A 26,046-nucleotide genomic window follows, 5' to 3' on the forward strand; every position below is an offset into this window, starting at 1 on the left:
TACCAAAGAGGTTTTGAAAATCTTGTTGAACGTTGGGAAGAAGTTGTCAACAACAAGGGTAAATACATTATTGATTAATTAGTTGTTATTTTTTATTAAACCTTCTAAAAAATTTGAAATTAAAAAAAACAGCGGGATCTTAGTTGCCATCCCAATATTAGTGTATACTTGAAGAACAATCAAAGTCAGGTTTTCAAACAGAACTCAGGACAGTTCAAACACTTTTATATGATAACTAGTGCTTCTTAACGTGGGCAATACCTCCCTAGAGTGGGGCCAGAAAATTTTACATTAGTACTGAGAACAAGATGTCATCCTCCTCCTCCTCATCATTGTTTAATGTCTGCTGTCCAAGCTGGCATGGGTTGGATGGTTTGACAGGAGCTGGCTACGCAGGAGCTGGCTACGCAGGAGCCTGCACCAGACTTCTGCGTCTGTTTTGGCATGATTTTTACAGTTGGATGCCCTTCCTGACACCAACCACCCAGCAGGATGCATGTACAGTTTTTTTTCTATCTTTGCCTCCTACTTAAATGTTAAAGTAATTTATGTAATATTATAATAAAATGCTTCTTAGTCTCAATCACAATAACATCATCAACAACAATAATAAACTTCAGAATGTAGATAAATAAACAAAACTGAATATACACCATATGTGCATGTAAATTATAAACAATAAAAAAATGTATGATTTAAGAGACACTTAAAATTTGTGGGCATTTCCATATATGAGCCACTGCACTTGTAGCATTAAGATGTTAATATATCCTTTCAACTCTGTGGTAATGCTATTTAAATTCAACTTAATTTAAATTTCATGGTTGCTCCCTATCTTTCTCCCACCTCTTAGTTAATACTGTCCATGATGCACCCACCCTTTCCCACCCCCACTACCTATACTGGAAATCTCTTTTCTGTACCATAACCTCTCATGGTAACCCTTCCTGGCAAATGCTCATTACAACCTTCTTTTCAGATGCTGATAGCCAGTTCTCTCGCCCCGTGTTGCCTCCTGACTCCACATATATTCCCTCAGAGTTGGCGCTATCAATGTAGGCACATTGAAAGGTAGGTCTGGTGAAATTACTGAGATGCTTGAAAGGAGATGTGCTGATGTGTGTTGCATTCAAGAAGTTTGATAGAGGGAGCTTCAGCAAAGTTCCTCACAAGCTAAAGGCCTAGGTATAAATTCTTCTGGGAGGGCAACAGTGATGGGGTAGGAGGTACTGGCATACTTCTAGCAGAGAAATGGGTAAATAAGGTGATTCAAGTAGTCAATGTATGTGACAGGGTACTTAAGCTTAGACTAGTTTTGCAGAATAGCACAGCAACAATCATCTTTGCTTATGCCCCTACCCCTGGGGGTCTGCCAAATGAACAAAAGGACCGCTTTTATGACACTCTTTTGCAAGCCACTTCAAAGATAAATAGTAATGGCCTTATCTTCATGGCTAGTGATTTCAATGGACATGTTGGGCAGCACCCAGGTGCCTTCCATGGGGTGCATGGAGGCCATAGTTCCCGAAATGGAGAGGGAACAAGGCTGTTGGAGTTCTGTGATGCAAATAACCTAATGATCTACAACACCAACTTCAGAAAGCCAGCTGGTCACCTGATAACCTATAAATCCGGTGACCATGGTAACCATATTGACTACATTCTCAACAGAAAGTAGGCTTCATGGTTGCTCATAAATGCAAAGTCCTTCCCTAGTGAAGAGTATACCCCTCAGCATAGGTTATTCATTAGTGACTTCAAGCTACAGGCACAAAGGAACCCCAAAAGTAAACCAGCTTGAAAAAGAAGGATATGGAAGCTTAAGGGTCCTTTGAATAGTCAGAGATTTAGAGACATCCTAACTGAAGCATTTAATGAGAAAGAAGAGGAGTTAGAGACTTGTAACATAGATGATAACTGGAAGTTCCACTATGAAAGCTACTAAATGTAGAGAACACATGGGAGAAGGAGAATCTGCCTACTGTGGATCCAACAGGGGGACCAGCAATCCAAATAGACAGTAGCATGGTAGATAAAGCCATGAAGGATATGAAGACTGGGAAAGTCCCCAGCCCATCAGGAATCACTGCTGAGATGCTTAAAATATCTGGTGGAATGGGTTACGATCTAGTCACCCCTGTAGTTAATCAGGTTGTACACGAAGGACTCATACCCAATGACTGGTGTAGCAGCACCATAGTCAACTGCTACAAAGGTAAAGGTGACGCCTTAGACAGAAATAATTACAGAGGCATCAAACTGTTGGATCAGGTTGATGTGGTGATGGAGAGTGCAAGAGAGGGATTGATAATGTATGCAGATAACCTCACTCTGATGAGTGAGACGATGGAGGGATTGAGGGAGAAGTTTTGGAAATGGAAGGAGGCATTTGAAAGCAAGGGTTTGAAGGTAAACCTCGGGAAGACAAAAGTGATGGTGAGCGGAGTGGAAGGAGAAGTGTTAGTGAGTAAGGTGGTTCCATGTGGTGTATGTGGGAGGAGTGTAATGGCAAGTGTGGTGTTGTGTGTGAGATGTGAGAAATGGATTCATGGTAGGTGTACGAAAACGAAGAAGCTGACCCCAAGACTGGCGAGAGGGCTTGTGGAAGATGTGAGAAAGGAGAAGGTAGGCTGATGGAACCAGTGGAAATGCTATCTAATGAGGTGGAAACGGTGAGAGGGTTTAGTTGTTTGGGAGATATGGTGGATGTAAGTGGTGGATGTGAAGCAGCTGTGACAGCAAGAGCGAGACTTGGCTGGGTGAAGTTCAGGGAATGTGGAGCGTTGTTATATGGGCAAAGGTTCCCATTAAAGATGAAAGGAAGGGTCTATAAGAGTTGTGAGACATGGTGTCAAACCATCTAACTCATGCCAGCATGAAAAGCAAATGCTAAATGATGATGATACATGTATATATATATATATATATATATATATATATATATACATGTTCATATATACACACATATATAAAATCTAATGTTACAAGTGCAATAGTATTAGATGTTATGTGTGAGTGCATAGATGAAAATGTATGTGTACATGTATTTCATTTTGCTGAATTGTAGGAAGCGGGTGGTAATTGAAAAAAGTGTTAGTAAAAGAGGTGATACAAAAATTGATCAAGATAATTGCTAAAAGACAATTTCTTCCTTTTACAAATTGTATCCGTTTACCAGATTTAATCAATTTTTATTGTCACATTAAAAAGACAATGCGTGTGAATGATATTAATCAGAGCTGAATAAGTAAATCAAATGTAATATGACAAGGGCTTCTCATAATCGCATCATTTTTAAATAGATCTCATATTATATCATAGTGAGTAGAAACAGAATTCCCCCATAAAAGCACTAGTTTCAACTACATGAAATACTGTGTGCAGAATTGAAAGATGAGAAAATATGCTGTATTCTGCATGCAGACAAGCATTGCAAGAATGGAAAAATAATGGTGGTGATATGGATTAGAATAGTTTGTGAATAATAATTGTCAGTATGGTAAACAGAGAATTAAAGCAACATTTCTTTGGCAATAGATCAAGTACTGCTGCAACAAAAGAAGAAGATATCCAAGTCAAAGACAAGAAAATATAGGAAATCTGTAGCCAAAAAAATTGCTGGTAGTAAAATATGATAGAATTGTAATGTAGATGAGGCATGATTAACAAGGAGGAAAATATTGTTAGAAAATAGATTAAATGCAGTAGTTGAGGTTGATCCAGGTTGAAGGAGTTAGGAAAGAAAGACAGAAAAACTAACAAAAAATATAGGAATGCTCCAAATACAAATACACAAAAAAAAGATAAAGACGTTTGGAAGTTTATTTCTTTTCTTTAATAAAACAAGATCCACTTACTTTTGGACTGTCTTCTCCAGCATATCCAGCACGAAAGGAATAAGAACCAATATCAAATACCAGCGCACCAACTTCATCTACAGAGAGAAATATATATTATTTCAGTAATATTTCAAATCACAGACTACTGTTGGTTTGGGGAAATATCTTCACAAACAGTAAAAGTAATATTTCAAACAACATACATTCTTTATTTAATCTGTAAAGACAATCCAACATATTTCAATAGAATAAAGGATTGATACCAAATGTCAATGTCCTATTTGATTATGAATGTCTCTGTTCATCTCACCATGACAAGGAATATAACTGAAGAATTTTTACTTCCTCAAAAACAAATCTCTTTTTCATTTGTTAAATCATCTTTTTGAAACAAAATACAAAAAATATCCATAACCTTTAGCATTTAAACTGAAAATTCAAACCAGCCAGATCTGGCTTCTCACACTTACCCTACAATGTCATTCTAAAAGTAAACAATCACATCATTCGAAATCTTAAAGCTACAAGATAATACATGATTAATTCAAAACATAACATTTGATAAAGTAATCTCGCTGCTAAAGGGTTAAACACTCAACAACCTTAATATCTGTGACAAGTGTCAGATAATGGGCATTAACATACTGCAAGTAGACCTGTGAACAAGTTTTAATCCCCAGTATAATTGTGAATGGATCATCACCGTTTGATGTCTTCCTTCCATGCTGGCATGGGTTGGACGGTTTGACAGGGGCTGGCCAGGCAGAAGCCAGCACCATGCTTCTGTGTCTGTTTTGGCATAGTTTTTATGGCTGGATGCCCTTCCTAACACCAACCACTCTACACAGTGAATACAATGCGGCAGAAATGGGGTTCCTCCAAAGAATCTCTGGAATAATGTTAGTTGACAAAGTGCAAAGCTTGAAAATCAGAGTCTCAACAGGTTGGGTAGCTATTTCACATTGAGAGGTCACAACTTCAGGACTCTGGAATTCTAACTTGAATGTCATAGGAAAGAAGCATGAGATAGATTCTTCTAGCTGAGCCAACCAGCAAGAGACCAAGGACTAGACCAAAATTGAGACGGTTGGATGACACCTATCACCTCAGTTGATCAAGCTTGACAATTCAATCAGAAAGTGTAATAGCAGTGCTCAATGCAGTGCTCCAGCATGGCTGTAGTTCAATGACTGATACAAGTAAAAGCTGAAAAAAACGACCATCCCAAAGTACAACAATATCTGTTTCAACACACAGGTTCATATCAGGAATCTTGCAACACAAAAACATAGCCAATTTCATTTTAGACAATTTATAGCTGTTTAGTAATATGCAATTTCAATACGGACAACATGGGGACTCTGCAAGTCACACTGCAGGTTACCTATTTATGAGGGTAGTAAGTTGGAATAGCAACTGATACACAGTAGAAATGACTTAAGTTTAGCCGTGCACACCTTCTCTCGTACCAGTTGGTTTAGATTTTAAAAATTTATTTAACTACGTGGCACTTTGGGCAAGTGTCTTCTACTATAGCCTCAAGCCGAGCAAAGTCTTGTGAGTGGATTTGGTAGACGGAAACTGAAAAGAAGCGTGTCGTATATATATATATATATATATATATATATATATATATATGTGTGTGTGTGTGTGTGTGTGTGTGTGTATGTATGTGTGTATATGTTTGTGTGTATGTGTTTGTCCCCACCAACATCGCTTGATAACCGATGGTGGTGTGTTTACGTCCCCGTAACTTAGCGGTTCGGCTATAGAGACCGATAGAATAAGTACTGGGCTTACAAAGAATAATCCAGGGGTTGATTCACTCAACTAAAGACGGTGCTCCAGCATGGCCGCAGTCAAATGACAGAAACAAGTAAAAGAGTAATCCTTTACCATTTAAACCAGCCATATCTGGCGCAAATACACTACTTGTTTTATGTTCAAGCTGGGAAAACCTGGTCTTTCATATCCACCCTACAATGATGTTCTAAAAATAAACAATCACATCATCAAAATCTTGAAGCTATGAGCTAATGCATGATTAATTCAAAACAATGTGAATAAATAAGCATTACATTTGACAGAGTAATCTGAATGCTAAAGGGTTAAGTGAAAAAGTGACATAGGACGGCTTTGATGGTGCATTAAATTCCACATAAGTGAGAATGGTCTACTTAGAATAAATAAATGAAAGCAGATTATTTGTGTGTGTGTGTGTGTGTATATATATATATATATATATATATATATATATATATATATATATATATATATATATGTATATATATATATATCAAAAGTAGAACAGAAAGAATACAACAAACAGAAACCAACAAAACACAACACGGAAAAAAGAGAGGATAGCATGACAAACGGCAAACAGGACAAAAACAAGATACACGGATCATTCACAGCCAATTAGCTCATCAGTTAGAGTCCAGAAAGTCCTTGTAGTTTCACTCCTTTATTTCTGATACCACTCGACGGAGATAAAGGGGCAAAACTACAAGGACTTTCCAGACTCCAAATGATGTGCTTGCTAATCGGCTGCAAATGATCTGTGTATCTTGTTTTTGTCATTTGTCATGCTATCATCTATTTTTCCACATATTGTTTTGTTGGTTTCCATTTGTTGTGTTCTTTCTGTTCTACCTTTGATTTATTGATGCAGTGCTCCATACAACCTGTTTATATATACATATATATATATATATATATATATATATATATATATATATATATATATATATCATTTACTTGTTTCAGTCATTCGGTTGTGGCTATGCAATGTTGATTTGTTCAACTAAACCAGTCAAGGTGGAGTCTTGACAGGTTTTGTTAAACAAATCAACCCCAGTCCTTATTTCAAGCCTGGTACTTATTTTACTAGTCTCTTTTGCTAAACAGCTAAGTTATGGGGGACATAAATAAACCAACACAGTTATCAAGCAGTGGTGGGAGGGAACAAACACAAAAGCATATACATATACAACAGGCTTCGACACAGTTTCCAGCTACCAAATTCACTCGCAAGAGCTATAGTAGATGTAACAAAGTACCACACAGCAGGACGGAATCCAAAACAATGTGGTTGCAGAGCAAGCTTCTTAATCACAGAGCCATCACAATTTTACATAGTCTTGCTTATAAAAGAATAAGAGAATTGTTAATTATAATGGGGGTTAGTAAAGAGCATCGTGCCAGTTTCCTGGTTCTTCTGGCATATATATACTTCTCCCTGGATGGCACACCAGTCTGTTGCAGGATTAATCATTTTTACCAGTTGAGTGGTCTGGAGCAAACATGAAATGAAGTGTTTTGCTCAAGAGCACAAAGCATTGCCCAGTTCAGGAATCAAAATCAGTTTTTATGATCAAGAGTCCAACACCTTAACCACTAAACCATGCGCCTACCCTAAATATAATATTGGAGCCAGTAATTTCAGTATTATCTTGATTTCTCTTGCAAACAAATTGATATCTTAAGGAAAGAAAGAAATATTGCTGTTTAGGAATATTTCAAATCTCTCTGGGCAACATAGAAAGTCTTATTAGTTTATAAGACATTTCCTATTTTAATCCTGCATTAGGCCAGCAGGGTACTTGGACACTCCCAATTTTATCTTTTGCTTTTAAAGCTTATATTTTTCAGATGGTGAGTCAGCTAGTCTTCTCTTTTCTCATATTTTACTTAGGGAGTGAGAAAAAGAAATAGTAAGAGAAGTGCAATTTGTTTGCTATTGTGAAATGTGCTCATTTCCAAGTGTGCCAAGATAGCACTATGAGGAAGTCTGAAAGTGTCATCTATTGCATAGGCTCTGGCGTGGCTGTGTGATAAGAAGCTTGGTTCCCAACCACTTGGCTCCAAGTTCAGTCTCATTGTGTGGTACCTTGAGCAAGTGCCTTGGGCAGACCAAAGCCTTGTGAGTGAATTTGGTAGACAGAAACTGAAAGAAGCCCATTGTGTGTGTGTGTGTATGTGTGTATATATATATATATATATATATATATATATATATATCATCATCATCATCATCATCATCATCGTTTAACGTCCGCTTTCCATGCTAGCATGCGTTGACGATTTGACTGAGGACTGGTGAAACCAGATGGCTACACCAGGCTCCAATCTGATCTGGCAGAGTTTCTACAGCTGGATGCCCTTCCTAATGCCAACCACTCCGAGAGTGTAGTGGGTGCTTTTACGTGCCACCGGTACAAAGGCCAGTCAGGTATGCATGTTTGTATGCTTGACAACCGGTGTTGGTGCATTTACATCCCCATAACTTAACTGTTCAGCAAAATTTACATATATAAAAATACCAAGCTTACCAAAAAAAAAAAACAAATACTGGGGTCAATTCATTCATCTAAAAGTCCCTCATGACCGTGCCCCAGCATGGCCAGTCTGACTGAAACAAGTAAAAGATTGAAGATAATGCAATCAATCTGTTCATCAGTGAATGGAGAAATATGTTGAAACAGCAGAAGGAATATATTTGAATAACAATTCATGAAGTTTTTTTAAAGGAGTGTTATACCACCCCATTATATGAACAAATGTTCAAAAGTACTGCTGGACAAACAAATGCTGAAATAGTTCATGTCCTTCACTAGATTTTCCTTCTCCCAGCTAGGAAAGATGTAGACCAAAGAAAATACTGAAAGGCATTCATGCTAGCATGGAAGGCAGACGACGATGATGATGATGAATGAGGATAAATAAATCCAAAATTGTGTTTAATTTAGTGAAGAATGGTTGGCATAAGTTAAAAGGATAAAAAAAAAAAAACGATGATGCAGATTTGTTTAAACTATCGACAAAATGTATCTTCTCCCAACCATATTATTGATATTAATAATCGATTCCACTATATTCCCTCTCCCTTGTGTGTGTGTGTGTGTGTGTGTGTGTGTATTGATTGCTCTTAGTTTTACCAACTGAGTAGCACATGCTGAATATGCTTCTCTGAGGAGCTTTATCAAAACCAAATTATGTCCGCTGCTTGCACCAGTTGACTTTAAAAACCAGATCTACTCAAATATGCACTGTCTATATTGTCCAGAATTTTTTGCTCAATTGATCTTATGAGAGCAACCTTCTGTGCTAGGTTTTTGTTCTTTAGATTTTTAGATTTTAAATGTATCTAAAAGGAGAGATTCATTTACTAATTGCTTGGATAACTTCAGTTGATCAAAGTTTTCAACTCACCATAGATAAATAGATAGATAGTGGGGAGGGAGAGAGAGAGAGAGAAAGAGAAAGAGAGATGCAGGTGTGGCTCTCAACCACATGGTTTCAAGGTTCAGTCCCACAGCATGGTACCTTGGGTAAATATCTACTGCAGCCCTGGACCAACCAAAGCCTTGGGAATGGATGTGGTAGATGGAAACTGAAAGAAGTATATTATATATCATCATCATCATTTAACGCCTGCCTTCCATGCTGGCATGGGTGAGATGGTTTGACAAGAGCCAGCCAGGCAGAAGCCTGCACCAGACTTCTGTAACTGTTTTGGCAGGATTTTTACAGCCAGATACCCTTCCTAACACCAATCACACACATTCGTGTGTTTGTATGTGTGCAAGAGCATAAGAATGAGTGCATGTGTGTTTGTGTCCCCTAATCTTGACATTGCATGAAAGTCGGGAATGAATATCACTGTCATACAAGCAGTTTGGCCATGGGGAAATATTACCTTACTTGGAAACAAGTGGAAGTTGGCCACAGGGCATCCAGCCATAGAAAATCTGCCTCAATAAACTCCATCAAACCTCTACTCATGCAAGCATGGACATTAAAATGATGATGATATTGCAAGTGTGAGATGCTTACTGTGTACACTCACTACACAGCATGCTTCCCTGTTGCAAACTTATTATAAATAGGAATACAAAAAAGAAAAAATCTTTAAATAAACCTTAAAGAATTTACAGTTAGAAAACAGGTAAAAAAAAAAAAAAAGGTAAAAGAAAAAAAAGCAATTGATTGAGAAACATCATCATCATCATTTTAACATCGACTTTTCCATACCTGCGTGGGTTAGATGGAATTTGTTGAGACAGATTTTCTATGGCCACCTGTCCTTCCTGTCATCAACCCTCACCAAGCAAGCAAAGTAAATATTTCCTCATAGCTGGACATGTTTTCACAGAAGATTCAAAACAAAAGATACAGCTTGTATATCAGTGACACTGGTTTACAGCTATCACACAATGTCAAAACAAAGACACAGCTACACAACAGGCTTCTTTCAGTTTCTATCTACCAAATTCACTCACAAGGCTTTGGTCAGCCCAGAGCTATAGTAGAAGACTTCCCCAAGGTGCCACAGTGAGAATGAATCTAAACCCATGTGGTTGGGAAGCAAACTTCTTAGCCACAATGTTGCAAATCTATTTTATTACCACAATATGTAAATTTCTAAGTAGTTAATTCTCAAAAGAAAAGTTCCAAGTTAAATTCATTTTTAGTAAGCAGTTGCCCTCCGTTTTCTTTTACATAAACTAATTATCTAACTTTAAATCATTGATAATGATTCTGTATTGTTTCTTATAAATCATTTAAGCCAAGCGGGTTTGTTTCTGTTTTGTTTTTCATCTCAATTATTCATGCTAGTAAAGGTGGGATAGTTTATTCAACAGAGCAATTGCTGTTTCATATGCTTAGAAAGGGAAAAGGTCCTATGCATGCACACACACACACAAGTTTAATTTTACAAATTGAAATATATGTGTGCAAAAGAGGGAGACAGGTAGTCACAAAACTTTACCTTGACAAATTCATTCCATAAACCTGGTCCTCAAATTTTATCAAATATGTGAAAATGATTTAATACAAAAAGAGTGGCAAACAACACTTCCCAGGTTCTTGGATTTTAGAATTTTGCCCCATTGGCACAAACTTTTCTACAGATACTCAAACACTATATTTAACCACCAACAAGTCCAGAGACTGCTCAAATTAATAGCAACATCAATTTCTATCAAGCATTAAAAATGGTCATTAAAATATTTCGTGAAGGAGGAACGTGTAAGATAGTGAAAACTTAACTCCTACTCAGTGAGAAGACAGTTACAGGGACCAGTAGCAGCATGGTTAGTAGGGTCTATCAAAGAGAGTCAATAAGATGATGAAAATACTTGATATAAAGGTAATTAGTCACAAGCAATATCATTGAAAACTGCTACAGAAGCAAAAGAGATACAGAGGAGAGAAGTAATTATAGCAGCCTTATACCTCAAACTGCAAGGGATCGAATAATCTGAGGATTAATTTTGATAAGTTGCAGTCAATGTTTATGGATTGATCAGTCTGCAAGAGTCCTTTGATACGATTCGATGACCTGCAGTGAGGAGGATGCTAAGAAAATTAGGGGAAGATTAGTGGTTTATGAAATTTGTTTAAACTGGAGAGAAATGAGTTTACTATGATCAATAGGATGTGTAATTTTGGCATGCATGAAAGGTAGAGAGTAAATGAGCTCAGAAGAGTTGGGCACTGGCCAATTTATGCTGGAAAACCAACAGTACTGGTACAGACATGTAGTGTAAATCATTGATGGGAGCTTTGCAGTGTACTGATAGTGAAAGGTGTGTGAAACAGAAGAAGGCTGGAGAAGACAAGAGAAATGATGACAAAATCTCAAGATGCTGGGACAGTCAGATGACAAAGGATCAAGACAAATAGCTCTGTGCTGCAGCCCTATCCAACTTACAGACAAATAGATGTTAAAGCAATCATGCTGATGTTTTTGATTATGATCAATGGCTGGTTTCATTCGTTGTTGTTTCATAACAACCACTGAGTAACCACTGTATAAATATATAAAATGCAAACACTGGTTTTATAATTAAAAATAAGTAGGCATTGTTGGCACACTATCATTTAACCTGGTGTTTAATTTTCATTGAACAATAACTGCACCTCAGATAAACGAGCATTGTTATATAGAATTATATAGAATTGAAACATTGTCAGCAAATATACACCTGAATTTATAGACTGACAAAGAGTAACCTGAATCAATCTTTAAACTTTGGTACAAAAATAATAGCAAAATAGCTGCATTCAGAAACATTTTCTGATACTCTTATATTAATGATGAGAAAAGGTTTCATAGCTGACATATTTACTTGCATATACATTATTTTGCTCTAACAAAAATGTTCTCTGCTGAAGTGATTTTAAAAAGAACTTTTATATATGGTACTTATCTAAACTGGAGAGTATTGATCACAATTTCTTGAATTAGGTTAGCTACAAGTCATTTTCCTACTTTAATTGTTCTATTCATGTTATCACACTGCTTTACCTTAAAAGCAATTGTCAATATTGCTTACAGACCAGTAATCAAGGATGACACTTGCACATTTAATCTGATTAGATAAATACTTGATAATTACGAGCAAACTGTAAGCTTTTAAAATATATGGCACCACCATGGAATTCAATTCCTTTCCAATGGATAAGGGTAGATGCTTAGCACTTGGTTATACTTGCTAATGTTTATGAGAACTGGCAAAGGGTTTCGAATGGAGGCCATAACCCAATGTGTTATATAATACCACATGTTCTGTTTGAGAAGTTTACATCCCAACAACATGGTTTCAGGGATGTAAACAAACCAACACCAAGTGTTGAGCAGCAGGGGGACACAAACATAATCACAAAGACAGACAGATACGCACACACGCACACACATAGAGGCTTCTACACAGTTTCTGTCTATCAGATTCACTCACAAGACATTGGCTGGCCCAGGGCCAGAGTAGAAATTGTTGTATAGCGGGACTGGACTCAAAGGCATGTGGTTGCAAAACGAGCTCAAACATTTTTGTTTAGTACAGCTATTTTAACTTGAGTCATATTCATGAAATCGACCATATCTTCTAAAAGATAAATCATTCACACATTCATAATTAAGATGGATGATATGGTTGGAAAATTATTAGAAAAGATGAAGGATCTGATGAAACTAAACAACATATTTTAAAGTTTAATCATGACTAAACAATTAACAATACAGCTAGGTTGTATAATTAAACAGCTCAACATTTTGCCATAGTTAACTTAATGTGTCCTCTCTCCACCAAGGATTAAATAAGTGCAGCCAGTGAGTAGTTTGGTGCTTGTAGAGAAATAGAGAACAAAAAAGGAGTTCCAGTTCTGAGGTTTTAGATAAAGTAACTGGTGCAAGGTTTGGATGTGAGGCACACTAAAGATGATAAGAAGAAAGACAAGTGAAGCAAGTGGTCTTGGATAAGGACAGTATGTAGGAACTCTAGCAGTAATAACAGAAAAGACAATGAAAGAGTAACCTATAACAGCAGGCAAATTTAAAGGGATATGGTCCAGAACAGTGGTTCTCAACTAGAATCCATATAAGATTTTGTTGCTAAAATTTGTGCGATAAAATTGGTTATGCTTTTACAGTACACAAAATATTTCAATTTTCTTATACAATTCCTAATGATATTCAACTATAAGAATATAATGGGATTTTTTTAAAACATCAAATGGCTATGGGGGATCCAACAGAGTAAAATAGCAATCAAAGGGGTCCATAGGTAAAAAATTGGTTGAGAACCACTGGTTTTGAATGTGTATGTGTGTGTGTGTGTGTGTGCACGCGTGCATATATATATTAACAGCTGTTCTGTCTCAGATACATAAGAAGTACTTTAGTATGGGTTGCCCTTGTACCTCAGATAGAGTCAGCAGCTGTTCGGAGGTGAAATAGTTTCTGTTTCTGAAGAGAAGGCCTAAACAATTTACAATTCTAACAGAAAAAAACATAATGAACAGAAATACTTCATTAATAATTTCAAAGGCTAACTAAGAATTACTAATATTAAAACTGTCCGTGTAGATACTCTCACCAATAAACTATCTCATACTCTGCCAACCACAGAGAGGCCTTGAATTCTTTTAAGACGAGGCAGTTTCCAGAGAGTAAACAATTATGTCATAATTTAATATATTCCCAGGTAAAGAAATTTGGAATACTTTTCTAGGAGTGAAAAGTCTGATCCCCAAAACAAGCAGAGTTATGTTTCATAGACCCAATTTATTTTCAATTGATAAAGAGATTATTTCAAATTAAAAAATTATTCTATAAAAATGTTTTCCTCTATACCTCATAAATATCAAAAGAGTCAATTTTCTTAAAATAGATTTTTTTTTTTTCATGGCTTGCACTTCAAGATAGATAAAGTGTTTCATTTCCTTCTACTCCAAAAAATTAACATGATAATTCAAATTATAATCATCCAAGCCAATCAATATTTCTGGCACATTTCTCTTTCCTTTACAGAGAGAGAAAGATTTTTTTTTTTAATTCTTTATAAATTTTATTAATTCAGTAGAAGAAAACATGTCACCTCTGACTGCTCTATTATCATTTTAGATCTGTGGTAGGTAGTCATAATAGCAGGTACCCACAATATACTGAAGTAAGAAAAACATTTTGTTTAATAAAAATAACGATAAAAACACTAATAAAACTGCTGCTATTTAAAACAGCATTTTCGATATTATAATGGAAAATTATAACCTCACTTCGACTGAGTGAAACAAAAGATGCTGAGAAGGGAGAGCATAGAGAGACAAATCGATATTAGCTAAGCAGTGATACTACAGATATACCACAAAATAGTTGTCAGGTTTCCAGCAGGTGCTTGCAAGAGGCATGGGACTGAAGCTCAGTGCAATTAAGTATCAAAATGTGATGATACTTTCACATTGTGAAGCATCTTATTTAGCTTTTTATATGAAATGTAGAAGGTAAATTTAACAGTCCAACTGGCAATACACAGCTGTCCACCAGCTCCAGCATGCACAGTTGCCAAAAGTACAATTTAAATGATTTTGCAGTGCCGATAGGCCAATCAGCAAATGGAATTTAGTGAACCTCTTGAACTCCGAGAAGGCTGCTATAGTAGTAGTTTGTGTGTGCTTGGTTCTGTGCCAGATTAGATGCATTTTTTACAGAATATGCCTATTTCAAATTCTCATCTCTTTATAATTAATGAACCACAGCTTCAGTAATATTTTGTGGAAATTGGCAGAAAAAGAAAAAATTATATCTAGTGGTCATTTTTTGAGCTTCTAATCCAAAAAGATCATAATTATTCAGATGAATTATCATAGCTATAATGATATCAGATAAAAACAAAAAACAAAAAAAAAACGAAGCAAATAAATCTAACACACACGCATTGTCTCTTACAAAAATCTGAGATATTTTAAAGGCACTAGAAGTATTGGCACTGTGCCTATGTAAGAAATAATTATTACTACTAATATAAAATTTATACATCCAATAATGATTCTATTTTCAGACATTTTTTTTCTCAAAATCCCAATTAAATTTAGGAATAAAAAAAAAATAAAGAATTATTATAAATAGTTAAAATCTTTAATAGTATTCAATATAATGGGTTCTTCACTCCAAATAGAAGTGTTAAAAGCATAAAGTGATTAGCAAAAAAATGGAAGCTTCAGAATCACTTCAGAGCTTTCATAATATTTCCTCTGCTGTGATTTTGTTATAACACGAACACATATCTTCTACAAATAATACAATTGGTAGCTTGAACATTGTACATATGTAATTACAATATTAGTACATAACATGGAATAGCAAGAAGTGTGAGCCAAGAAGAAAGGCTAGCTGGCTTGCTGACCAAATAAGCAAGCTGACCTACTCTTACTCCCCTTCCTTCTTGTGTATGAAGTCAGAATTACATCCTAGCTGAGAGCTGGCAAGCTAGCTCTAACAATGCTATATTAGTTAAGAAACAGCAACAACAGTGATGGCAGCAGTAGGAGCAGCTTATACTTAATGCAGCAACTACTGCTACTACATATACTACTGAGACTGTGCCTAAGCAACCTAATCAATCAATCGATAGCTTAATATAACCCACACACACTCTTCAAGCAAGTACATCTTACAAGTAGAGCTGTGTATTGCAGAGTGTAGGCACCAATAGCTAGTCATGAATAACGAAACAAGCAACAAGACAGATAACAACAACAAAAAAAACAACAACAACATAAAAGAGCTGAACAGACCTAAATAGAGGAACACAGTAGCGAAGCTTTGAGTGATAGCCAATATAATAATAATAATAATAATAATAATATATTTTCTTCATTCATTCATTTATATAATAATAATCAAATATTAGTAACAAATATTTCACAATATCATTGAATAAATGTTAATGGAAAGAGCTACTTCAATGCTCTTGTTATGAGAAATGGAAGGAACATCTAAATAAAACATTTTAGAAATTTACAAAATTTCCACAGTAGACAACATAATAGCTTCTTAAAATAATTTTTAACGGTTATAAATCTGATGCGTTTATGGAAAAATGAACTGGTTAAAAATATTAGAATAATGTATTCTGAATATCTTCAAATACAAAAAAAAATGAATCAATTTGTAAGCAAAATTAGGAAAGATGATTAAAATTTGGGATTTAAAAATGAAGATTATGCAATTTGAATTGAAAAACTGATAAAATAACCAGATTTATTCAACTGTTGAACCATTACACAGGAAATGTCATTAATTAAAATAAAATTTGAATTAAATTTTTCTTATTAAAATAATTAAAAAATAAGTAAAATATCTATTTCATGAAAAAAAAAAAAAAACAGAACTGAGATATCAAAACAATATGATATGAGAATAAAAATTAAAAATAATAATAATAATCACAAATCAGATTTTTGGAAAGTGTTTATTCATGCAATTTCAGGAACCAAAAAAAAAAAAACTGTTTTCATCCCCAATATATCCCCATATATAATATGGTGAAATATGTATATGGCGTTCTATTCCTGTTTAATCAGCATATTAGTCTTGCTGTGAAATTTAAGCTCTTAGTAAAACCATAAGGGTTTCAGCAACCTGGAATGAGGATCATGCTCATTAGTTTTCATCTTTGAGACTCTTCAGAGATCACTGACATATGTACCATAAAACTACTTATTAAAACTAAACAAAATGATGAATGACATAGGTTTTACATGACTAAGAACACACCCTGGATAAAGAAGGCTTAAAGAAGATAAAACCACTTGGTTTGATCCCCCATTCAAATTTACCAACATCCTTATAATTTAACCACAGGGCACATACATTTATTTAGACTAGTGTCCTCATATTGCCTGTTATAGTCACATCAATTTAGCTGTTGTATCTTCTAGCCTTCTTCAAGTGCCTGTCATATTCAGCAACATTTTCAATGTTTCAAACAACCTTTTATTTAAAGACATGGGAGTAGATTGTTTATATTGAGTTGTCCAGGATTGTTGGGATATTCTAGTATTAATCACTACTGATCTTCTAATGCTACATGCTCACTCCCTTTAAACCATCCATGATGGCATTGGAACCTCATGTAGCACTGCAGCTCACCAGTTCACTGGCAAACCATCTCAACCATGCCAACATGGAAAGTGAACGTTATATGTGTGAGTGTGTATGTGTATGTATGTATATATATAGAGAGAGAGGGGGAGACGGAGAGAGAGGGGGGAGGGAGAGAGAGATCCATTGACTCAAGACTGATCATGTCTACCATTAAGCTGCAATCAACACATATTCACTATGCGATTGTTCTGTAGAACAATTAAGTGATGAAAATTATAAGAGATTATAAGCATTGATTAAGTGTTAAGAACTGCAGTTTAACTGGTGGGCATAAGTTCAATACCTGGGTTAGTGAATTTCTCTTTCATATATAAATAGAAAGACTGACAAATGATAACAGATGTAAGGAATATATTTAAATGAAAATTTTCAGATACAAATTACATGATGTAATCAAGACCTATCTTTACAACTGTTTCAAATGGTCAGTGACTCTCCTGAAAAATAAGTGCTAGTTATTACTTTATTTTGCTTTTATGTATATCTATAATATTACCTCAGTATTGCACCTGCTTGTATAGTATGCATTATCATATCAACTAGTCAGTACCCACTTGAAACAGCTGTAAAGATATGAGGTAAATTGTATACACAACTTTTCATATATACACATACTTTATGCTTGTTGTTATTTTTTGTTTTTCTGTCTCCATACATGCTCAAATTCAATCATTCTGCTAGCCAAATCTACCTCTGGACAATCTCATCCTGAGGAAGAATTTGAAATTTAAGATTCTAATCTCTCTTGGCACAACTTTGTGACTATGGCACCCTTGCATTTCATTATCTATTGTTTATATATGTGTGTGCATAAAAAGATTAAATAAATGACAAGGGAATAAGAAATTATGTCATGAAGTTGCATTTTTTATGGTAATGCTTTCTTTACATAGATAAATGTAAATACTTTCCCAAATAAAATTGCCCTTTATTACTGAAGTTCTGATGAATCTATAGGGTGATGCACAAGCACTCAACTATGGGTTCATTGCATCTTATAGCAGAAACAGTTGTAAGCTAATAAAGCACATAACATAATTTCTTATTCCCTTGTCATTTATTTAATTTCTTATTACTGTTCTGTACTCGATTGATACTCTTTTACATGTTTCAGTCACTTGACTGTGGCCAAGCTGGAACACCACCTTTAGTCAAAGAAATCAACCCCAAGACATCCTTTGTAAGCCTAGTACTTATTCTATCAGTCGCTTTTGCCAAACCGCTAAGTTACCGGGACATAAACACATCAGCATCATTTGTCAAGCGATGGTGGGGGTGGGACAAACACAGACACAAAGACACACACACATAAATAAATATATATATATATATATATATACACACACACACACACACACACGACAGTCATCTTTCAGTTTCCGTCTACCAAATCCACTCACAAGGCTTTGGTTGGCCCGGGGCTGTAGTAGAAGACAGTTACCCAAGGTGCTACACAGTTGGACTGAACCCAGAACCATGTGGTTGGGAGGCAAGCTTCTTACCACACAGCTACGTTTTTTTTTTTTCTGAAGGATATATATATATATAGTTCTAATGACAGGCTATTAGTATTGCTATGCCCAAGCAAAATAATTTTTAAAAGTGTGTGTGCATTACACACACACATGGCATCAAACTATGAGAATAACAAATACTAAAATATCCCAGGCATGGACATTGGGCTCCATGGTTTGATTAAAAATTACAAGAATGTTACCAAATGCAGCAGGCACATGAAGAAGGTCAGACTGTACAATGGCTGAAAGATTGGGACACTAATCTGAATAAATCAGTGTATAATAATCATAATATGAAGGCATGTGACTTAGTAGTTATAGTATTTGGCTCACAATCGTAAAGGCATGAGTTCAATTCCTGGCCACACATTGTGTCCTTGAGCAAGACACTTTATTTCATGCTATTCTAGTCCACTCAGCTAGCAAAAATGAGTTGTACCTGTCATTCAAAAGGGCCAGCCTTGTCACATTCTGTCTCATGCTGAATCTCCCTGAGAACTACGTTAAGGGTACGCATGTCTGTGGAGTACTCAGCTACTTACATGTTAATTTAATGAGCAGGTTGTTTCATTGATTGGATCAACTAGAACATTCATTATCATAACCAATGGAGCACCAGTTATATAAAAATGATAATTCCTCATCTCAGAAATTCAAACATTTTTCCCCTTCCCTAGAATTATTCTTGCTGTTTTCAATTTATTTGGCTTTCCACATGAGAATCTTTTTTTTAATAGCCCATTCAAAACATTCCAAAATATACTGTTTTATTCTTTCTTTTATTTGTTTCAGTCATTTGACTGTGGCCATGCTGGAGCACCGCCTTTAGTTGAACAAATCAAACTCAGGACTTATTCTTTATAAGCCTAGTACTTATTCTATTGTTTTTGTTTTTTTTTTTGCCGACCGCTAAGTTACAGGGACATAAACACACCAACATTGGTTGCCAAGAGATGGGGGGGAGGACAAACACAGACATACAAACATATACATACATATATATATATATATGACAGGCTTCTTTCAGTTACTGTCTACCAAATCCACTCACAAGGCTTTGGTCGTCCCAAGGCTTTAGTAGAAGACACTTGCCTAAGGTGCCATGCGATGGGACTGAACCTGGAACCATGTGGTTGGTAAGCAAGCTACTTACCACACAGCCACTCCTACACCTATCTTTACCATTTAGAAGAAGTTAACATTTAACACAAGCGTTTGTGCTTAAAATAATTCTTTCCAAGAAACCCACAAAATTCCTTAAAGATGTTCTTCTTAATTGGCAAGAATGAAAGTATTTAAAACTATATTAGCTACCTTCTCTGCAGGTTCTTTGATATGAGTCAGTATGCCTGCTAGGGGTTAAAACGGAAAGGAAATAATGCAAACTAATACAAGTTTGCTCCAATAAGAAAAGAGAGAGGGGTAGAAAGTACAACTCCTGGGTACATCAATGCAACCCAAATACTTTCTCAAAAATTAACAACACTAGTCTCATAAGTAGGAGGAGGTCCAATTTGATATTAACAATTTAATACTACAAGAAAATGCCAAAAAGTTAAACTTTTTTTTAACTCACCCGAATTTTTTTAATGAACCACATAACACTTCAAATGTCATCTTTTCCTATTCAATCAAAAAAAAAAAAAAAAAAAAAAAAGAGCGGGACTGAGGAAACATCTACTACCCAGCTCACTTTCTTAAAATCTGTATCCTATCAGTTATTTAAACGAGTAGTTTTTCATTTGTAGCAAATTCTCTAGACAGATGCAAATCCTAGCTTACTTTTTTTAAATTGACTTACGGCACATAAGCAAATAATGGAATGTTTATGAGCAATTCACAGAACCAACAGACCAAACAGTAATTTATGTTTAGACTATAAGGCTCATACACACACACACACACACACACACACACTATCGTACCATGTTTAGTTCTGAAGGGAACAATAATATAACTGACTACACAAATCTCTTTCAGCTTTCTTCTTGTCTGTAACACATTGTTGGTAGTGGAAATAACAAGAGAGTGAATAGCTGGTACAGGATAGTCGAGATTTTCCCTGTGTTTTATTATAGAGGGATTGCAACTCATAGGTTTGGGTCTTGAAAGGTAATGAATGTTATAGAAATTTTGATGTATGGGTGTCTATTTGGGTCACAAGAGAGAAACAAAGACGTTAGGTGGTAGTGTAAGTAATGTTTCTGAGTGTTTGCCATTGGTTAAATATGTAGATGCTGGCCAGAGCTGTGTGAGTTGAAGCCATGAATTTGAACACCTCACAAAATATAAATATTAAATGATGAGCCATCTGAAATAATATTTGACAAGTTATTTGCAATCAGTCGACTTGCTACAAATAGCAGGCAAATCTCCCTCAAATCATACCCTACCATCTTAAAGAGAGAGGGGCGGAGAGAAGACATCCAAGATAATGTAGTTTTGGATACATTATACCTCAAATAAAAGTGGGACGATCATAGCATGAATGCCTTTGATCATGGGTTTTCTGAATTAAAGGCTGACTTAACAGTCTTTTATGTGAAGAACGAAGTTTTCTAAGAATTTCAGTTTATGGAGGTTTCTGAGGATTGAGGTAGATCTGACAGATTAGATGGACTTGAGGTTTTGTTTGCAGTGTGATGTTATGCTTGGGGAATATCTTATCTTTTATCCTTTACTTGTTTAAATCATTGGACTGCAGCCATACTGGACCGTTGTCTTGAAGGGTTTAGTTGGACAAATCGACCTTAGCACATATCTTAATTTGGTTCTAAGTCTATCAGTCTCATTTATGAAACAGCTAAGTAACAAGAATGTCAACAAACACTGGCTGCCAAGTAGTAGTGGGGGACAAATGCAAACATACAGTTATGTGTGTGTGTATTAAATTTTGGATTTAAATTTTTTATTCACCTGAAGAAAATAGTTTTTTTTTAATTTCATGATGTAATTGATTAGTTCATTAATAAAAAATGCATCTGAAACAGCTGTAGTGAACCCATTTGTTCATATATATATATATATTTATATATGGCTCTGTGGTAAGTAGTTTGCTTCCCAACCACATGGTTCCGGGTACAGTCCCACTGTGTGACACCTTGGGCAAGTATCTTCTACTATAACCTCAGGCCAACCAGAGACTTGTGAGTGGATTTGGTAGACAGAAACTGAAAGAAGCTTGTTGTATATGTGTGTGTGTGTGTATATGCTTGTGTGTCTGTGTTTGTCCCCCCACCATCACTTAACAATCAATACTGGTATGTTTACATCCCCGTAACTTAGTGGTTTGGCAAAAGAGACCGATAGAATAACTATGAGGCTTATAAAGAATAAGTCCTGAGTTCAATTTGTTTGACTAAAGGCGATGCTCCAGCATGGCTGCAGTCAAATGAAGGAAATAAATAAAAATATATATATATATATATATATGATGGGCTTCCACATGGTTTTTGTCTACTATATTCACTGAGAAGGCAGTAGTCAGCTTGGGGCTATAATAAGAGATACTTGTCCAAAGTGTCAAAAAGTAGGTCTGTACTCACGCAGTCTCAAGTGAGCTTCTTAGCCATACAGCCATACCTGCACCTACATGTATGTGCAATCTTCTGTGTGAAGAAGAAGGTTTTGTAAGAATTTGTTTCTGGCAGGTTTTGAGGGCCAGAGTAATAGATTAGATGGATCTGAGTTTTTGTTTACAGTGCCATATCTAATGTTTGTGGAATATTTTAATGTATTTTTGTTGTCGGGAGGCTGTTATAGCTTTTGTATTGTGACAATAATAACATCAAGATGTTGAATAATGCCAAAAATGCTGAGTTTGAACAGAATAAAAACATAGAATTTAACGTTTAATTCCAGGTCAGCCTGGATCAAGCAGATATGTGATCAAAAGCATTCCATTTATGACTATCCCATCTTTTAACCTTTTAGTATGTCAACTGGCCAGGTGTTGGCACTCCGTCGCTTACGACGTCGAGGGTTCCAGTTAATCCGATCAACAGAACAGCCTGCTCGTGAAATTAACGTGCAAGTGGCTGAGCACTCCACAGACACATGTACCCTTAACGTAGTTCTCGGGGATATTCAGCGTGACACAGTATGACAAGGCTGACCCTTTGAATTACAGGCACAACAAAAACAGGAAGTAAGAGTGAGAGATAGTTGTGGTGAAAGAGTACAGCAGGGTTCGCCACCATCCCCTGCGGGAGCCTCGTGGAGCTTTAGGTGTTTTCACTCAATAAACACTCACAACGCCCGGTCTAGGAATCGAAACTGCGATCCTATAACCGCGAGTCCACTGCCCTAACCACTGGGCCATTGCGCCTCAAACTGGCCATATCAGGCCCAAATAAACATCCTACTTGTTTTATGTTCAAACTGGCCAGAAGTAGCTGCTTACAGATGTCATTTTAAAAATATACAATCACATCCTAGAAATCTCAAAGCTAAGAGATAATGTACAATTAATTCAAAACAATGGTTTACATTTGACAGAGTAATCTGAATGCTAAGGGGTTAAGCATATGTAGGGCTTAAATGTGTCCTTTTCTTATCTGAGACAATATGGTATAATGTGAGGTAGACTAGGTAGCTATTTCTAATAAGTCAAGTGACTATAAAGACTCACTCTTGCTTGCAAAATGGTACTTCCCTGCTGTTGGTTACTTTTAACCTTTTGGCATGTATAAACTGGCCATATCCAGCCCAAATATTCTACCTGTTTTATGTTCAAACTAGCCAAATCTGGCCTCTCATATCAACCCTACAATGTCATCCTAAAATAATCACATCATTGAAATTTTTAAGCTACAAGATAATGTGAAATGGTTGTCGTGGCCGATGCCAGTAGCACCTGACTGGCACCTGTGCTGGTGGCACATAAAAAGCACCAGTCAAGCATGGTCAATGCCTGTGCTGCTGGACTGGCTCCCATGCCAGTGGCACATAAAAAGCACCATTAAAGCGAGGTCAATGCCAGTGCTGCCTGACTGGCCCCGTACTGGTGGAATGTAAAAAGCATCCACTACACTTCCAGAGTGGTTGGCGTTAGGAAGGGCATCCAGCTGTAGAAACCTCGCCAGATCAGATTGGAGCCTGGTGCAGCCTCCTAGCTTGCCAGTTCTCAGTCAAACTGTCCAACCCATGCCAGCATGGAAAGCGGACGTTAAATGATAATGAATGTGAATAAATAAGCATTACATTTGACAATGTAATCTGAATTTGCTCTCTCTCTCTTTCTCTCTGTCATACACACACACCAAAAATATAGAATACTCAACAGTCTGAAAGGAAATAAAAATGAAAAAAAAAAAACGAGGAAAAAAAAAGTCAGCATTTTCCAATACCTGATTCATTTTGGAAATATTACAAAGTTGAAGAAATTGAAATATGACTATGTTTTAACGATGTTTGCAGCTCTAAAGGAATATTACCAAATATCTTTAAAGGAAGCTTTTAAAAACATTCCTTTCATCTTTTGGGGGTTGAAAAAGAAAGGAACACTCAAATATTGGAGTTGAGGTAAATCATTTACCACCTTCTCTCCTTAAAATGGCCAGCCTTGCACTAAAATTTGAAACCATTATTGTTGTTCTTTTAAATTCAATTCTAGTTTTGTTGGAACTCCTGGAGTCTTACATGCCTAACAGGTTTGCTGTGAGCAGCCTATGGTACCATGCTCTCTGTTCTTGTCAACTATATAATACTTGATAGTATGTTGTCGACTTAGTCCGATGAAAGGGAAGAATGCTACTGTTATTTAGCCCTAGGAAACACTGTTTCTTGTTGGATTTGACACAGGAAATGTGTCAAGTCCAACGGTGTTTCCTAGGGCTAAATAACAGTAGCATTCTTCCCTTTCATGGGACTGTCACATTAAGTTGACAACATACTATCACTTTATGGTGTTGCTACTGCATAAATCTCTCAGAGATTTAGAAATGTATTATTTCTATTTAATATTTTCCTGATTATTCTGGCTGTTCCAAGGAGGCAAACCTAACAGTTCAACTGGGCACTCTATTCAGAATACCTTTATGTTCCTCAATTCTGATTTCCTTTATATTCCTCTATCATCATCATTATTATTATTATTATTATTATTATCATTATTATTATTAAGTTGCATGGAAAGCTTCAAATACCAAACCAATTCTATGAATTAAAACTCACAATAAAAGACTTCATTAACAATTAAAACCCTGCAAATTGCAACTTCCTCAAATTCAAAAAATGTCCTACAAAAAACAAAGAAAGCTAACTTTTAATAAATATATATATATTAATTAAAAACATATTTTTAAAAATAACTGCTAATTAATGAGAATAAAACAAAAGTATAAATATTGACATTTTTAACATAAATTACAAAAAATTAACTTACTGTTAAAGTCTAATTACAAATTCAATTGTTTAGTATTTATACAAGTTGAATATTAATATATTTCCCGCTATCTGGCAGTATTACAAGCCAACAATTAATTCCATTCAATCTGCAAGTACTAAACTGTTTAAGTGAATCTATACACCTACCTATTATCCCCCCGCCACACACACACACACACACACACACACACACACAAACACACAGATTCAATAGCAACTCAGCCAAAATATGCCTTAATCTAGAGTTGTGTGCTCCAATAATTTCGTTAAAAATACCAATATACCTAGCTAAATGATCTAAGAAATCAATTCTATCTATACAGAAGAGAAACAAAGTTTGGCACTGGCATATCTAATATGTAAAGGTAAGCTGCTAAGCTTATAGTCATCTGTAACTAATACCAGCAAGTAGGTTTTTCACTCAACATTTATAAAGATATTTATAAATGTAAAATTTTTGCCAATTAAAAAAAAAAAGATATCAATTACAAACTATTTTAAGAATTGTTAAATATTGTACATAAATGTTCATCTAGATAAAAATTCCTTCATTTTTTTAAACTTGTTTTTCTGACCAGTATTATATAGAATATACAATAAAAAAAAAAAACTGATTATCTTTAACACCATTTTTCTGTAACAACTTAATTTATTAGAAAAGCTAAATAAATGAAGATAAGATTTTAAATAGCAATTTTATATAGTTGATATTAGACTTAATTTATGTTTGTCGGACAAGTCTAAGCATCATTTCTAAAAGCATGAGCTTTCAACACCATATAAACCACATATATGGTAGGACTAACATTTATGTGACAAGACCTACTTTAATTAACTCAATTAAAATGCT

The 26,046-nt window shown here is 35.5% G+C and overlaps 1 protein-coding gene across 1 annotated transcript in view; it reads right to left on the reverse strand.

The window, feature by feature from the left end:
- LOC106871757 (actin-like protein 6B) overlaps positions 1–26,046 on the reverse strand; it is a 103,513-nt gene that overhangs the window by 53,511 nt on the left and 23,956 nt on the right. Inside the window, exon 3 of the mRNA XM_014918392.3 lies at positions 3,858–3,934. Coding sequence (XP_014773878.1) covers positions 3,858–3,934 — 77 coding nt within the window. The remainder of the gene's footprint in view (positions 1–3,857; positions 3,935–26,046) is intronic.

Source organism: Octopus bimaculoides, chromosome 5 (genome assembly GCF_046866305.1).
Source record: "Octopus bimaculoides isolate indiv1 chromosome 5, ASM4686630v1, whole genome shotgun sequence".
Classification (NCBI taxonomy): Eukaryota; Metazoa; Mollusca; class Cephalopoda; order Octopoda; family Octopodidae; genus Octopus; species Octopus bimaculoides.